General features: G+C 49.3%; 4 protein-coding genes across 4 annotated transcripts; 3 read left to right on the forward strand and 1 right to left on the reverse strand.

Annotated features, from left to right (window-relative positions):
- Positions 1–642: 642 nt before the first annotated feature.
- Positions 643–5,134, forward strand: FOMMEDRAFT_20608 (membrane fraction protein). The gene is made up of 14 exons (XM_007267183.1): positions 643–1,048; positions 1,342–1,484; positions 1,543–1,842; positions 1,907–2,560; positions 2,624–2,661; positions 2,714–2,797; positions 2,851–3,187; positions 3,253–3,629; positions 3,685–3,804; positions 3,859–4,109; positions 4,166–4,557; positions 4,612–4,757; positions 4,808–4,909; positions 4,962–5,134. Exons 1-4 carry the CDS (start codon positions 807–809, stop codon positions 2,206–2,208), a joined length of 987 nt encoding a protein of 328 aa, XP_007267245.1. The 5' UTR covers positions 643–806; the 3' UTR covers positions 2,209–2,560; positions 2,624–2,661; positions 2,714–2,797; positions 2,851–3,187; positions 3,253–3,629; positions 3,685–3,804; positions 3,859–4,109; positions 4,166–4,557; positions 4,612–4,757; positions 4,808–4,909; positions 4,962–5,134.
- Positions 5,135–5,724: 590 nt separating this feature from the next.
- Positions 5,725–9,256, forward strand: FOMMEDRAFT_168444 (uncharacterized protein; the record flags this gene model as incomplete). The annotated part of the gene is made up of 5 exons (XM_007267184.1): positions 5,725–5,912; positions 6,037–6,167; positions 6,222–6,401; positions 6,465–6,831; positions 6,887–9,256. 5 exons carry the CDS (start codon positions 5,725–5,727, stop codon positions 8,928–8,930), a joined length of 2,910 nt encoding a protein of 969 aa, XP_007267246.1. The 3' UTR covers positions 8,931–9,256.
- FOMMEDRAFT_168445 (vacuolar protein sorting-associated protein 26) lies at positions 9,249–10,775 on the reverse strand. Its single transcript, XM_007267185.1, has 8 exons — positions 10,523–10,775; positions 10,383–10,455; positions 10,165–10,321; positions 9,950–10,114; positions 9,703–9,878; positions 9,501–9,643; positions 9,410–9,436; positions 9,249–9,348 (listed from the first exon to the last, which is right to left on the reverse strand). Exons 1-8 carry the CDS (start codon positions 10,667–10,669, stop codon positions 9,343–9,345), a joined length of 894 nt encoding a protein of 297 aa, XP_007267247.1. The 5' UTR covers positions 10,670–10,775; the 3' UTR covers positions 9,249–9,342.
- Positions 10,776–11,632: 857 nt separating this feature from the next.
- On the forward strand, positions 11,633–15,424 carry FOMMEDRAFT_147036 (uncharacterized protein; the record flags this gene model as incomplete). Its single annotated transcript, XM_007267186.1, has 4 exons — positions 11,633–12,830; positions 12,885–13,036; positions 13,089–13,188; positions 13,243–15,424. 4 exons carry the CDS (start codon positions 11,633–11,635, stop codon positions 15,189–15,191), a joined length of 3,399 nt encoding a protein of 1,132 aa, XP_007267248.1. The 3' UTR covers positions 15,192–15,424.
- Positions 15,425–15,904: the final 480 nt, after the last annotated feature.

Consider the following 15,904-nt stretch of genomic DNA (forward strand, 5'->3'; position numbering starts at 1 on the left):
GTACTCATACTAGTACTTTTTAAGTTAAACAAGGTTGTTATATAGTATTAAAATGATTTGGTATATAAATAAGTAAAGTAAATGAGGTTTAGAAACTCAAACTTAGTATTTAATTAGAGAATATGCTTAGTAATACCGTATACTCGTATACGGCGTATACGGAAATTTTTTACTTATGGTATACGCATACGCGCGTAAATATACGCCCGTATTTTCAGCTAAAATTTTCTCTTACGATACGGTGCGTAAGCGTATACGCTGCAGGCGTATCCGTAAATTACGCTACGGTGCGGAGCACTAGTTACGATACTGCTTTTCTCTCCACATCCTACTCAATCAATGGCCGATGGATCAATCTTTTCTATCAGTCAGTCCTGTATCCTGTCTAGCAGACGAGAAGAATTGCTGTCACCGAACAGGAAGATGGCTCTCATGGCAAACATTTTCTGTTGCTATGTTGGTTTCTTAGATATATGCATATTAATATTCAAGCAGCAGAAGATATGGTTCTGTATGACATGCATTATCTCCTCATTATAAAGGGATAGGCGGCATGGTTGTTTCATCAAGAATACACCAGACTGTCCTACCTGGCAAATGATGAACTTCACGAAGCAGTTTCTTTCGACGCGATTGGTGGATGTTCATGTACAATGTGATGTCGGTTAAGTCGTAAAAAAATGATGCACCTACACGTGATCAGCCGAGCTTCGACGTGATCGACGCTCATTGAAATAATCCAGCAGTCTGGAAGTCTCTTTCAGCCTCGTACCTCTCCATCAACGCCTTTCTTGCCTCTGTCTTCCATGTCTTCAAACGCACCCTCTGTGCCTCTCCCTCGCAGAGACAGACGGGCAACTGGCACCTCCGAGTCAAGCAGCAACCAGCCTCCGATCTGGGCGGTGGCGAGTGCCGCTGATGACGACACGGACACTCCGCTCCCAGCCAAGTGCGACCGCCATAGTGATCGAAGAGACGGCGTGTGCTGCAAAGAACTCAAGGGTGAGGATGAGCGTAGCTTGGTAGATCCGGACGTCGTCCGCGATGTGTGAGCATTGTTTTCTAATATTCTGCTTGCTCTGTGAGAGGAGCACTATGATTGGGGATTAGAGTGGTAAATAATATTTCTGGTATCGTGCAACGGATGTTGTGCCGCGGAAAGTTTGCACGAGGGACCTCATTTCGGCTGCAAGTCGGATAGCGCGCTGGCAAATTGGCAAGGAAGAGATTCAGCACATGAACATGCATTTATAACCTAAGATGCTAAAAATATGCCCCCTGCTACTTGTTATTTCGTTCTCAGAGAAATCACAGCTGACCTCTCTTTATCCTCCCTATCAGAGTCATTGGCCTGTCTGATGGTTTAACAGTCCCATTCGCATTGACGGCTGGTCTTTCCAGCTTGGGTGAATCCAAGCTTGTCGTGCTCGGCGGTGTTGCGGAACTTATAGCAGGTGCGATTTCAATGGGTGTCGGCGGATTCCGTAAGTTCAATTTCTATGAGCTGCCCTTCCTTGAGCTAAACTACATCGTTTTGAATAGTTGCTTCCCAATCGGAGCGCGATCACTGTCGTTATCTTCGCAAACATACTTCTGCACGCGTATTGCGATCATGTGCTGGAGAAATGGAACGGGAAGTTCATGCTATACTCGGTCCTGTCGGCGTAGATGAGAAGCTTTCGCGCCGCGTGGCCCAGAATTTACTTTCCGTCGAAATGGAAGGTACCTCACAGAACGATATCAATGGTTCTGCAAGCGGAGGCGACATGGAATCAAACTCCCTTCGATGGAGTAAGGATGTTGGTGTGACTGCGTTTTTACTCAAATTTGGCGAGGGCATGGGTGCGTACTTTAGACTTATAATTACTAAGATGACAGAAAGCTAAAATTGACAATCTATTTTTAGAGGAAGTCCCCACGAAACGTCTATACATATCCGCATTTACCATCGGCATGGGCTACCTCCTCGGTGGCCTAATTCCTTTATTGCCCTATTTCTTCATACCACGTGCGCATGTTGCATTGATGTATAGTGTCATCGTGACAGGATTGACACTCCTGGTCTTTGGTGTTGTGAAACAGCATGTAAGTGGTGCAGAGGGAGGTTTCCGTGGGTACGCATGGGGTGCTGTGAGCACCTTACTTGTAGGTGGTATGGCTGCAGGCGCGGCGTATGGCATCGTTGCCGCCCTTGAAAGCGGAGAATGAGCATTTTCTGTATATCCGATTCCCAATTGTACATTATCCAGACTTTAGAGAAGTCCGCTTTCAAAAGCTATCGATACAGTCCACCGCGACGTATTCTCATTAATGGCGACCCTTCCATTGTCCCGTCCGCTAGGACCTTGATTTCATCCCGCAGATTCTGTATTTCTCCCGAGTAGTTTCTTTTTGTTCTCGGAATTACTTTTCGCTTTTATTCTTATATCCGGATCTACTTGTTTCCGAAGCAATTTTGGAGGAAATAGAGACGAATCAGAATGACGGTATCAACGGAGGCGATTTGTTAAAGACGTGAGACTTTTGTAGGCGGTTCTCAGTCAAATTTGGGCCTTAAACACTTGCGAAGCTGAATTGAGTAAATGGTGAAGGAATATTTCATCAAAATTGCCAGTATACTCACGAATGAAGTACAACAATATCAAGATTGTTGTCGTTTATCTGCCATAGAACGTCATTTCTGTTCCGGATTCGTAAGATACATAGTACACACGAGATGTAAGCAACCAACCCGCAAACACCATGAAGAATGGTCACCAATCGTCGCTATTGGCACGTGTATACGCCTTGGATAGGTCTGGACATTTCATTAGCTGGGAAGCCAAGAATAATGATTCGAAGAGGAATTACCAGCTCAAGAATTCTCTGTCTTGTTCGGCATCTGCTCAGTATTATTAGTGAACCCATCGAAAAAACATTCGCAATGTATTCTACATATGCACTAATGCTAACCCCGCTACAACAGATTCCAAAACCTAGGCGGAAAGCACATCCTCAGCAAAGAGACCACTAGAAGTCACCCAAATCTATCTCAACAGAATTTGCGACAATACTCTCAAACGTCCGCCTTCCTAATGGCCCTTTACCTGGAACGGGTGAGATAGGGCGACTTCCGTTTGCCTCAGGGACGGTAAGAGTTGCTCCGAGCTTCGGAGTCCCTCCTGGAGAACCAGCGGGTGTTTCAACTCTGTAATATCAAGAGACAAAGGTCAGCCACGGCAACCAGAGAAAGACGTAAAACTCTCAACGTACTTCGGAGCATTCGGTATGGCTGGAGTTCCCGGTCTCGGGCTCGCAGCAGCACGCGCCTTCCATGCTTTTCGCCTGCGTTCGGCTTCAGAAGCCTCTGCACGTCGAACTGCCTCTTGATTGGCCAGCCGATTCCGTTCGTTGATCTTCGCGAGGATATCCTCCTTCTCGGGTTCCACGTATCCTCCAGTCGGATTATCCAGCTCAGCGACCCGTGCATCGAGCTGCGCAAGTTCCGCGTCGTCATGGCGTAACAGAGCTATGTTACGCCTACGCATGAGCTCTGCACGGTCAAGACCCACATAAGATTTTCCGCCTCGTGACGTCGGCAAGTTACGCTCAAGTTGTGCCTTCCGTAAGATCATGGCACTGACTTCCGCCTGAGCACGAACCTGGGTTGGTAAACAGTACAGGGGAGGAAATAATAAAACACACTTCTGTTAAAGTATGCTTGGGCAGGTCAACATATTGTTGTGCTTTCTTCTCGACGGCACGCTTCGTCGGGAGTTTGCACTTTTCGTGCTCACAAGTTATCTTCATTCGATTGAATTCGCCCTGTCTCTTGTTTGTCCAGCTAGTTCCACAGACTCACAAAGGAGTGTGGCATACCTCACTTATTGCGCCATTTGACACCTTGTCCATAGGGAATGCTTTCACCGCAAGACCGTAACGCAACTCGAGCTGCGTGTCAAAGTAATCGGCGTCGATCTTGTAAGGCTTCGAAGCGGGCGGTCCAATGCCTTACGGGTGTTCCTTAAAGAGCACACAACGTGGTATGAAATACTACGTACCCACAACCTCACAAGCCCGATATACAAGTTGACCGCCTTTGGGCCCGATGAAGTAACGCACCCAAGATCCTACAAGCGCAAACATCGTAAGAGAACGGCAACCGGGGAAGAAGTCAGATGCATACCTTTTACATATTCCTCAAACCACGGCATATATGCATATTGCTTAAGCAGATCCCTAGAGAGTTGGCATTTCTGCATGTCGGCGAACGTAGTGTCTTCTTCGACGGGGCTAGTAGTCTGGTTCAAGAGTCGCATTTCACGTTCCTCTTCTTGTTGCTCTTTGCTGATTTGTCCATCTTCCTCATCTTCGGAAGACATTTCCATGTCCATTGGCGACGATGATCGGTCGCGTTTCGGCGAACTGACCTTCTAACAGAAGAACGTGAGTATATAGCCATGTAGAAATGATCAACATCAAGCACTCGTTTCTTTTCGCTCTTTGCTTTCCGTTTCGCTTTTAGTTCATCAAGTGTCCGCGACTTCTTTTCCGTTGCCCCTCTTGCCTGATGTACACCTGGATTTTGTGTCTATAAGCCGCAAACGTTGAACGGAAAACACCCGTACGTACGTTTGGCTGCCTTCGAGACGCTGTCCGCTTCACCACGCTGCTCGCGTAGCATCTGATCGAGATTGCGTCTGTCTTGGTAGCGTTGAATCACATCCAGGCGCTGCGACAGGATATTTTCGCGTTCAATCTCAGGAAGTGACAATAGACTGGAGGGGGATTAGTTGAACCGGTCGTTCACGTTCCTGAGGGTACATACTGTTCTCTGTCGGCCTCGTCTATGTATTTTTCTTCTAAAGGGTACGGGTTCATGACATCTTCCTCACTTTCGTACTCCTGTTCGGACTCAGACTTCTGTACACTATAGATCCGATTAAGAGACGTGTGAGGAACACGGTGACTTGAATGCTCACTTGGCTGCCTTTCGGCGCTTTGCCTGCTTTGACGAAGACGATTTCTTGCGTTTCTTCTCGCTCGCGCCAGCAAGCTCAAGGAGTTCATCGGAGAAGTCGCCGTCAGAGTCTGACATTGTGCAGATTACAACAGAACAGGAGAGTAAGAGAGGGTATGTGGAGAGACGGGAGTTAAGACTTAGGTGGTGTGGAGGCACAGTCCAAAGAGATGATCTCGTGACACGTGTGCAGGCGAACTCACTCACGTGACTATCCAATTGTGGTTAGCCCCAGTTTAGGTGATCTGCGTCATGTCATATTTTTAGCGCTAGACGCTGCACTTACCCTAGAACATACTGTACAGCCGTAGCGAGTCCATATGTAGGTGTTTCTCAAGTACACATGTCCTCTGTTCTGGTACTTGGCCCGACTGAAGGTGTCGGAAGCATTGTTTTTAGCAGAACAAAAATATTAGGTAACGCGTTGATTGGCTGAGATGCGGTTGCCGTGCTGCCTATATATCGGTAGCAACCGCCAGTCTTGCCCGAAAGCGATCCCACCGCCGTCTCCCTCCTACTCTCTCAGAGCTGGTCTGTCACTGTCTGCAGCAGGCCTGCAATCCCTTCCCTAGACTCTCCTTTACCTGTCATTCCTTTCGTCGCTAGCCAGAATTCTACTCTGCAAGAACCTGAACTGTAAAATTATGCACCCGCACCCAAAACTCTGAAGACACAAAAGCAACTGGACACAACTTGCACGCCAATCTCTCTGGTTACTGTGTCTCATGAGCTCAAGCTGCCTTTCGGCAGCTACCATCGTACGATGCACGGCGCTCAGCAAGATGCAGAATGGCGTCGTCTTTGTACCCGTTGCAGTGCAAATGATCTTCCTTGTCTCCCTAACGGCGTTGTACTGGCGATCTGGAAGGTGTGTCATCATTTTAGTCGTATCTGTAACTTCACCTGGGACGTGGTGAGGTAGCTGGAAGGAGCGCGGAGTGTCACGACGGCAAGACACAAGTCGTATCACTATTCGGCGGAACAAAAATATATTTGGAAATCGTGGAATGTCCAGTCACTGACAAACAACTTACTAGGAGGAAGCATTTCATGATACTTGCAGACAGCTCTGCATTTTACATTGTGGCGCTACTGGACCTCCTATCCCATGTCCTTCCCATAGCTCGTAATCATTTGGAGACCTTCAAGATCTTTGACATTGTAATCGGTGAGCTGCCCTCAACCCTCCATTCGCCGATAAACTGACAGACAGAAATGTCAGGTGCCCTCTCTTTTGTACCAATATTGTTATATACCATCTTTCTTTTCCTCTATGCCCGCTCCTACTTCCTACCTACCCTTAAGCGGCTTCCACGCTCCATCACGAAATACGCTCTCCTAACTCTAATACCGCTTACTATCGCCATGAACGAGCTTGGGTCTTTTCTTGGAATCGGATACCGTGGGTCTTTTAATGAAGGCCGGCATCTTTGTGGTTGCTGACTTCTCACATAATATTCGGCAGGAGTTTTACAAGATTCTCAAGGTCAATCGTTCTTGGCAATCGGTTTCGGTAGAGCCGGAGATGAAACTATCTGGCAGTTCTTTACTAGCGTGGCTCTTGTGTTACTCATCGTCATCCAGGCTTTCATTTTCTGCTTTTCGATATACGTCGCAGTCTCACTACGTCAGGAACGCCGACTTAGCCGTAGTTTCTTTGAAGGATGTGACATGCCAACGATTCGCGGAGTCGTATGGATCGCTCTTGGCGTAAAACTCGGCGCTATTGAAACCGTCTTGGGATTTGTGAATGACGGGTTTGCAATCATACTTACCAGGAGGATTCTTCGCATGGCGTCGCGGTGTTGCTTGGGGATCGGTGCTTTACACTCGTGAGTCTATTCTTACGACATTTGCTTCCACTTGTTGATTTGACGATTTATTCAGAGAGGGTGCGTCACTATCACGCAACCTTGGCCATCGACGCGGACGCACGATGTCGCAGATTCGTGCCAAGATTTCTAATCCTCGCACGAGCACATTCATGCGGCTTTCTCCAACTGCAGAAGAGTTCTATTCCCTTCCGCGAGCGGTCGATGAAGGACGTGGGGAACCAATTCCTCGTCCTAAGCGGGTCACTGTGCATTATGACGGTCGTGCTCCTCCAGCACTTGACGTGCGACTTTCTGTGCTAGATGTGCCGTCAGCGGAAGTCCTTACCGCGACATTTCATAAACGTGGGACCATTATTTCTGACGCATCGTACGAGAAGTGGCGTGCTGGTGAACCATCAAGGAAGTCGTCACGGTCTATGACACGTTCATTCTCTGCCATTGCCCCTCCCTCAGCTCCGATGGTAGACGCGCCAAGTTTACCACGCGAGTTGAGACCAGTTTTGGGAAGCAGAAGCTATACAACGGATGCCATGGACACCTTATCACGGTCAGTTCGACCGAACCCAAAGTTCTCGTCTACGGAAGACCTAGGACAGCTTGCTGGTACCAAATCGGAGTCTTTGTTCTCGGATGGACACAGACGCTTCATGTCTGGAAGTAGTCTCGCGTCAGACTCGCTGAGTGTTGTTCATACACTTGCATCCCAGTTCCCTGGAATTCCACCGCGACGCACGGCGAGTGGTAGAAGACACAGTTACCATGAGGCACAAACGCACTCGACTATGCTAGACGGCGTAGAAGAGGCAACAGAGAAAGGTACCATACACTCGAGTGTCTCGCCGAGTAACTCGATCAAGCGGAAGCCTCCTCCGACGATTGCCGGTGAACTGAGTCGAGATACACCAGACTACCCATCTCGTCACGTATCGCAGAAAAGCAGCAATGACAGCAAGCTTTCGCAATCAAGTACTTTACGACGGAAGAACATGCCTGTACCGCCACCCATTGATTCCTCGATCGCCGGTCCCGACGCATCTCTAGCGCAACGTGTATCTGTGAGCCCCAGTAATCCGACACCCACGTCAACACGTAGTGCTGGTACTGCTGGTACTGGTAGACGATCGGAACATGTACGTGAATATAAGTTCAGTTCGTCTCGAACACCCAGCACCACTGCGAGAGTGCAAACTCCCGGTATGACCAATACATCAGGACCGTCACCCACTGATCTGGATACCGACTTCGCAATTGGACGTGATCTGGACGGTGCCATCGACCCGTTCGCTGATAGCGACGACGAGAATCCAGAAGAAGGTCCTGAATATCGTATTTCAGAGCTTGCAACTGCAGAGAGTGGTCTGAACCTCATCGCAACTCGCGTCGCACAGTTCGATCGTCAACGTCGTCAATCGTACCGCGGTGCTCCGCAGCCGTCACCCGTCAATTATACCCCATTCACAGGTCGTCCACGAGAACATGAGCGCAAAGCCAAGGATAAGGCGAAAGAAACCGAATGGGATATGGTCGAATTCCCTAGTGTGAACGAAACTCTTGGTGTACCCATCAGCCGACCTCGTAGGCTCAGCGCAATCAGCTCGGGCAGCTCTTCTAGCTTGCAAAGTGCTACGCCCGTGAGCGGGAAAAGAGTAACCGTCGCTGCACGACAAGGACCCGTATACTCTAACCCGAGCGTAAAGTCTGCGCCCTTTGCGCACTCACACACAACATCCTCTGGATCAGCGCAGACTCGTGTATCACATACGGAACGCGAGCTGATGCGGATCAAGAGTATCGGGCGTGTGGCGACTCGACGAACTCCGACACCCACACCGTCAACAGGGTCCTTTGCAGCAAGGCAAAGTGTCCACCTTGACTCTGTTGACTTCAGCGCCGGTGACTCGACTGACGGAGCGGATAGTCTATCACCCTCTTCACCTTTCCAACGACGGCCTCTATACGACAGTACTGGATCTACATCCGTAAGAGGTGTACGTTCAGCATTACGCGATGGTTGGACAGCGGGGAGCGACGACGAAATCGATATCTCAGACCGGTTTAATACACTGCGAGATAGCGGAGTTTCTCCGAGACGATGATCAGGCATATCCCGTTGTGTGTGTGTAATCTTTTTTGGTTGATTTAAAGACTATTTGCTTGGCTTGAAAATTTCTCGTTCTCGTTTTCCTTTCTTGATCTACTTAGCTTACTCTGTGAATGGTCGGTAGACTGTATACTTCATGTTTATTGATCAGTATTCCTCTTTCGACTTTCGATTTTCGACTTCGTCTTCGCTATGCCTGCTTTTTCTTCTGGTGTGTTCGCTTCGGTTCTTCGTTATGCCTGCTTTTCTTGTCGTTTGTTCTGCCTACTTTTGGGACGCAATGTCGATACCCTTTGTTGAATGTAATGCTCTGAGAACTCGAGTTGGATTGCGAAGAGCGCAGTTGCAGATTAAGAACAAACATGCATAAATAAGTACAAGCTATAATCCATACGTATAAAAAGGCATCAGTTCTGCGGGGAAGCAATCAGTTAGTCGTCAGGTACGTTGTGAGAGAAAGACGATCATAGTTACCTCAGGTATCCTGAAGATCGTGATTTCCTACCGAAAAGGGTCATAAAATTAGAATTTGTTGCATGAGAGATAAAGGGAACGCTATGCCAACCTGTTGTTTGAAGTATCGCCGGTTCTCTTCGTCAATGAGGACGAGGTTGAGATAATACCTCGTGCTGAACTTCTTGTTCACCTCGCGGAAGGTCGGTGTCAGGTCGAAACCGCCAAGGAATAAGCGTATTGGGATTGTCTCTCCTAATTATAATAAATATGAGCTTGATACCACCAAAGGTAAAAATGAATTAGATAACAACCTTTTACGGGTGCGCCATCCATGATTTCGAACTTCGTGATCGTCTCGCTCTCGTTATACTGATTCGGTGGCGCCCCAGTCGTCTCGCGCCGGATAATCGAGAGCTCCATATGTTTGATTTTGATCCGGACGAGTAAGAAAAAAATCCTACCGACTATCACGTCTCTTAGATGATATCTTTGTTGTAATATACTCACTTAGTTATGCTGATGACAGGGAAAGACAGGATTTGCGAATGGATGACGTACTTGGATTTGTTGTACTCGAACTCAATATGAAGACAGTCTTCAATACCAACTTCCATTTTGATGGAGTTGTTGGTGTCTGGTGGCATACGATATGAGTGTACCCAGAGGTCTCGCTCTTTCACAACTTCTGCTATTCGACGCGCGATGGTTACTCGTATGAAGTATCTGGACAAGTATAAATAAACAGATCAGGTACACGGCCAGAGACGGCTTACCGTAATTTGACGTTGATTCCTTGGTAACTCTCGTACTGCTTCTCTACATTCTTGAACGCAAAGTCGTATGTCTGCGCTTGTCGCATCTCTCCTGGAGCGGCTAGCTCTTGTGACATGGATAAAAATTCATGGTGGTGACCCCGGTCATAGAACAATTCTGATGCGCCTCAAAACGTATCAGTTTAAAGAGGTGTAATGCAGACAGTATGGACACGTACCAATTGCTCCGACGAACTCGATTTTGATACCGTCATGCGAGATCTTTTTCCCGTCACGGACACGGACAGAAACCTATACATAAACGATTATGGGATGTTTAAGAACACATTGTGAAGGGTGTGTCAATTGCGAGGCTTGCCTGACCGACGACGGACTCGCCGTCATAATAGACAGGACACCGCATAGACTTCTCCTTTTCGAGCTTGACCTCGACTTGTTTCCGGTCATCCTCGCCCTCTAGCTTGATGTCTACGTCGACTGGCGACGCGAAGAAGTATGCTGCCATGGCGGTCTAAGGATCTGAAGGAAACACGTGAACAGTTGAAGAGTTTCAAAGGTCTCGTAATTGTTTTTTGTTTCTATACTGGAGCTATGGTGAAAATGCAGGTGGTGCTGACTGGTACACTGGTAGAGTGTACAAGCTGTGCGGCGAATGAAGATTACGACGCGTGACTGCGGGTCGCCGAAGCCGAGATTTGCCGAAACTTTGTCCAAAGAAGGTATGGATACGGCTGGCTCGTATGTTATCTCATTTAATAATAGTACCGGTAATGTTCTGCATACAGTCGTCCTCAAGAAAATTATAAAAGAGGTCGATTTAGGATAGAGTTACTTAGTAGACTCTACACGACGTCATAGTCCCAGAGAGGACTACAGCAACTTGCTATACATATGATATACATCGTCTTCTCGGATGGCTCTTCCATAATCACTCTAAAGCTTCGTGGTCGCCTCATCCCCAGACGGGCATGATCATGCATATTTGTATGGCCTCTTGAGGACGAGGCTTTTGTACGATACATACACGGCACATGGCAGAATTGGTGGGCTTCCGGTATGCTGTACAGTATATCTCGGAAGGTGTCGATCGTCGGATAGGAATTAACACGGGTTTACGGGCGTCTTGGGCTTCCTTTGTTTTTCGCGCAATCAACGACTATGGAATGCCCTGAGTGGCGAGGCAAAGCCTCAAAGATTTCTGCTCATGCAATGGCTCTCCATGTGGCGGATCATTGCTGAAACAGATGACAATGTGCAGAATGGCGAGGAGACGAACAAAAGGCATGAAAGTGGCGATTATGCATATGATAAAATGGATTGTATGTCACGTGCGGACATTCTCCCAGGCCCTGCCCTGCGTTGAGAGTACCTACCTACCTACCTAATCCCTCTGCCGTCTTCCGTCGCCCTTCGTCCCGCTCCCCTCCCGCCTCCATCTTCGCCGTCGCTCCGCCATTCGACGCAGGCGATGTCCGCATTATCTGACTACAGAGCCTCGTCGGGCTCCCTCACTTCGCCTTCCCCATCCCCGCCCCCCGTGTCCCCGTCCAAGAAGTCCCCGTCCACAGCTAAAGCAGCAGGGCTCGACAGCAGCTCAGAGCTCTCAGAGCTCACAGAGGACGAACAGGACGGCAGCCGCGAGTCTCCCCACAGCGACACTCCTAATCAGGATGGCCGGCGCGTCCAGCGCAGAAAGCGCTCCGGCATCGTTCCCGAGCCCATGTGGGACTGGGCGTACAAGGCCAACGGTCGCAAGTCCAATGACACGGACGAGCCCTCCTCCACCCATTCCAGAAACTCAGCAGCCTCGAATGCGGGCCACGCTCCTGATGACATCGCACGCGATGATATCGAAAAGGACGATGCTGAAGGCAGCCGGCCCTACACCTACCCGGCGCGTCGAGAGTCGGATGACGACGACGACGCCGACGACTTTGACGATGGTGGCGACCCGGACCAACCCGCAGACTCTGAACCTGAAAACGATGGTGTCGAGCCTCCATCCAAACCCGTCCCAGCTATTGTGCCTCTCGCTAAGGCCGTCACCCGCGAGTCATCCACCGCGCTCACAGAAGATGAAGAACCAACAGCCGCACCCTACAGTGATTACTCAATGGAATCCGAGGAAGAAGAAGAGCCTCGAGAAGAGGAGGACGATGTCACTGGCGACGCTGGTGAGGATGGCGAAGAAGGCGAGGATGTTGAGGATGATTCCGAACCAGCCAAAAATGTAGACACTGCACCCGTCGTCCCACTGGCACCAGCCAGCAGTTCCATTATGGCCGGCCAGCAAATCATAAAAACTCCCTCTCCGTCCCCATCTACGTCTCCCGAGCCGGAAGACGAACCTGCGGAAGAGCCTGCAGGCGCCATAACGGAAAAGGTGGTCAAAGCCGAGCCGGTCGAGCCGGAGACAGTCACTGTTGCAGGCCCGAATGACGACGGCGCTGACAATGCTGACCAGGTCGAACAAAATGCAGAACGCGATGCGGATGTCGAAGCCGAAGTCGAGACCGAAGAAGCTGAGCTCGACCTGCAGCCTGCTCATCGTGCTGAGGCTCTTGATGTACTCGCGCAGATCGAACTACGCTTCGCTCTCGTGAGAGAAGCATTGTACGTTGAGAAGATGGAAGATCTGGCTGTGGAGGAAGCCTTGGTACTTCGAGGTTCGCTTTAACTATTCTTATTCTGATATTCATAATTTACTCATGAAATTGTAGGTCTCCATCCTGAAATGATACATCTCCAGAACGAGCTACAGACCCGGCATGACACAAGGCTTGAACTCGCTGCAAAGAAGCGAAGCTATGAGGATGAGCACGTCACGCTCATGCGCAAAATGGATGAGAAAAGTATATGGAGCTGGTGGAAGGTATGTGTTCTCGATGCATCTATTGATCGCATTTTGACTCAGCAATTCCTAGTTTGAGAGGAATGACCTTCAAACGAATATGTTTGCAGACTCTAACAGGAAGAGACGAAGACTTGAACGGGAAAAACGTGCTTTGGATCGTCCATCGCTGCGTACGTCACTCGCCGCGTTTCACATGGATCGTAAGATTGAATGTTTTTCTTTAGCGCAACGTATCCCTCCACCACCTGCTGGCCGTGTACCCGCAAAGCCTTTATCCGTCCGCGAGCTCGTCAAGTTTGCCTCTCTTGATGCTGTCCAGGACCGTCCAAAGTTGAAACGCAAACGCAGAGAGCCATTAGATCAGAATTATGCATACCCGTCTTTGTCTGTCCTGAGCCCACAAGAAATCCAGACCGACCTACAGCTGCTTACCGCACCGCGTTCTCGAGCATATCACGGTCCCGTCATGGGTGAGATAGGGCCTGGTATGAATATGCCGCCATCCTTTGATCAGCATTATATAGAATACAACGCGCCACCAGGGATGGGTCCGCCTGGGCATGGGCCTGCTTTCATGCATGGCTTACCATCTGGCGCTATGCCTGTACACCATCCATACGGCCCTCCACCTCCCGGGCGTGTCTATCACCAGCCTGGCCCACCACCCATGAGCAGCATACATCATCCTGGAGTGCGCACGATGCAAGGTCCAGGAGCACCACCAACAATAAGTGCATATCCTCCACATAGTACACGCCAACCATTACGTTCACCGTCGCCTCCACCGATGCAGGGTTATGAACATGGTGGACCCATTAACGGTAGTCAGCTGTATGGTGCGACAAGTGGACCTGGACAGCACTGGACCCAGGTCCCGCCGAGTGCCACCTCGAATCCTAATGGTGCTCCAGGTCCATCAAAGCAGCCAATGATGAACGGTTATGCAAAGGAGCACAGAAGAGATAGAGAAGCAAAAAGCGAGAGAGAGAGGGAGAGAGAACGGGTATGGCACGAGAATAACGCGAAGGATGCACAAGCTCAGGATGAATACGGACGTCTGCATACACCACATTTACATCGGAATAACCATATGCATCAGCAGCTACAGGGTGTACCCCACCACCATCATGTCGTCCACCGACAAAATACTCATCATCACCATCACGCACCACCAGGACGGACTCCGTTGCAGCCTTCAGGACAGCGTCCCCTTGATGTTGATCATGAGTTATCGTCTAGGCACCCTCCACCAGCAGTTGAACAGATCAATTTGTTGCAGAAGCCGACTCCGTCGAGTCCATACTGGAAACAAGAAGACGAACGTATTCGAGAGGGCGAGCGCGATCGTGAACGAGACCGGGATCGTAGTAGAAATGCACATGTACCATCGGGACCGCCTCCAATGAGCCAACTCGGGCCGCCGCCTTCAGATAGGGAGAGACCGTCGTTTGTGATGACTCCCTCTCAGTTGATTCAAGCTGGACACAACCCTCCGCGCTTGGAAGGAGGTGCTCCATCTCGTCGTGATCTTTGGGCGGAAGAACGACTCCGATATGAACAACCAGATGGTTTTGGACATGCTCCACATAACGATGGCCCATCCCGACGCACGCATCATGTACATTCGCGCCAAGGTTCAGGATCGAATGTACTCGGATCTCCACGCATGCGAAATGGCAATGGCTTGCCTCCCCAAAGCCCTCCTCCGTCAATACCTTCACAACCATCTGGGCCGGGGATGGGACCGGCGCCTCCACCAGTGTTCACTCCTGGGCTCCTGCATTCACCTTCCCGTCTGTCAACTTCACTACATGCTTCCCCACGTGCGAGCGTTGGTGTGTCGACACCAAAGGGCGTAGGTACTCGCCCGGTCTCTCCCCTACCCGTCTCATCAAAGGCACTGCCCGCCGCCTTTACTCCTGCCGGCCCTGGCACACCTGGAAATACAGGAAGCCGTCTAGGTACACCTGGACTCGCAGGCCCCGGTACTCGTCCTGATGCACCGTTGAGTGGACATGGATTAGGTCTTACGCATGGACCAGGAATTTATCCCCCCAACGGTTCGACGGGTCTTGCAGGACCTGCACAGCCGCTTATTCCTCCTGTGAGCGCAGATGCGGGGCATATTGCGCCTCCGAAAATGACTCCAGTGCAGCTAGGAAATGGGTCGTGATGTGGCATTGTTATGTTTCTTCTGAGTTCATTAATTACCTGCGAGTTCCTCTATTGCGTATCTCCTGATCATTACTTTTATTTTCTGGATTTCTGTCCTGGTGTTTATACCTTTGTATGATTTATCAACCATACTACGTTGAATTCGCTCCATTCTCCCAATCCGTAGCCCTCCCCCTTTATTCCTTCTCACCATACTCCTTTATCTTCTTTTCTTATGACTTGACTTTCCCCCGTATATCTGACTTTTACTGCATATTGTGCTTGGAGGCTGGTATTAGTATTCTTAATAAAATATTTAGTTCTTTCTACGTTTATTTCTTCTGTTCACTCTATCCCTTTCATTTTATTTCTTCATTTCCGATCCTGCTGTTATCTGCCTGCTACTGTGTCTCTTTATCTGAATGCGATGTATATCTACAATGGAAAAACAGTTATCCGTTCATTGAGTGGTTCTTTTGTAGTGAATTTTGACGGCCATCTTCGAGGAAACCGGAAACATGGCTGGTCTTCTCTCTCCGAAACAATTTGTCATGATGTGTTTCTCTGCAACAATGCACGAGTGCCTATACGTCAGGCAGTTTGCTGACTCTGAGTATTTGGAACAGCCCTAAGTACATTCTTGTGTCCTACTACTGTAACTATTGCCAGCTACCAGTAGTATATTCCACTAGTGGTTGTTATCCACCTGCCACTGTGTCTCTTTATCTGAAT

This window comes from Fomitiporia mediterranea, assembly GCF_000271605.1.
Source record: "Fomitiporia mediterranea MF3/22 unplaced genomic scaffold FOMMEscaffold_7, whole genome shotgun sequence".
NCBI lineage: Eukaryota > Fungi > Basidiomycota > Agaricomycetes > Hymenochaetales > Hymenochaetaceae > Fomitiporia > Fomitiporia mediterranea.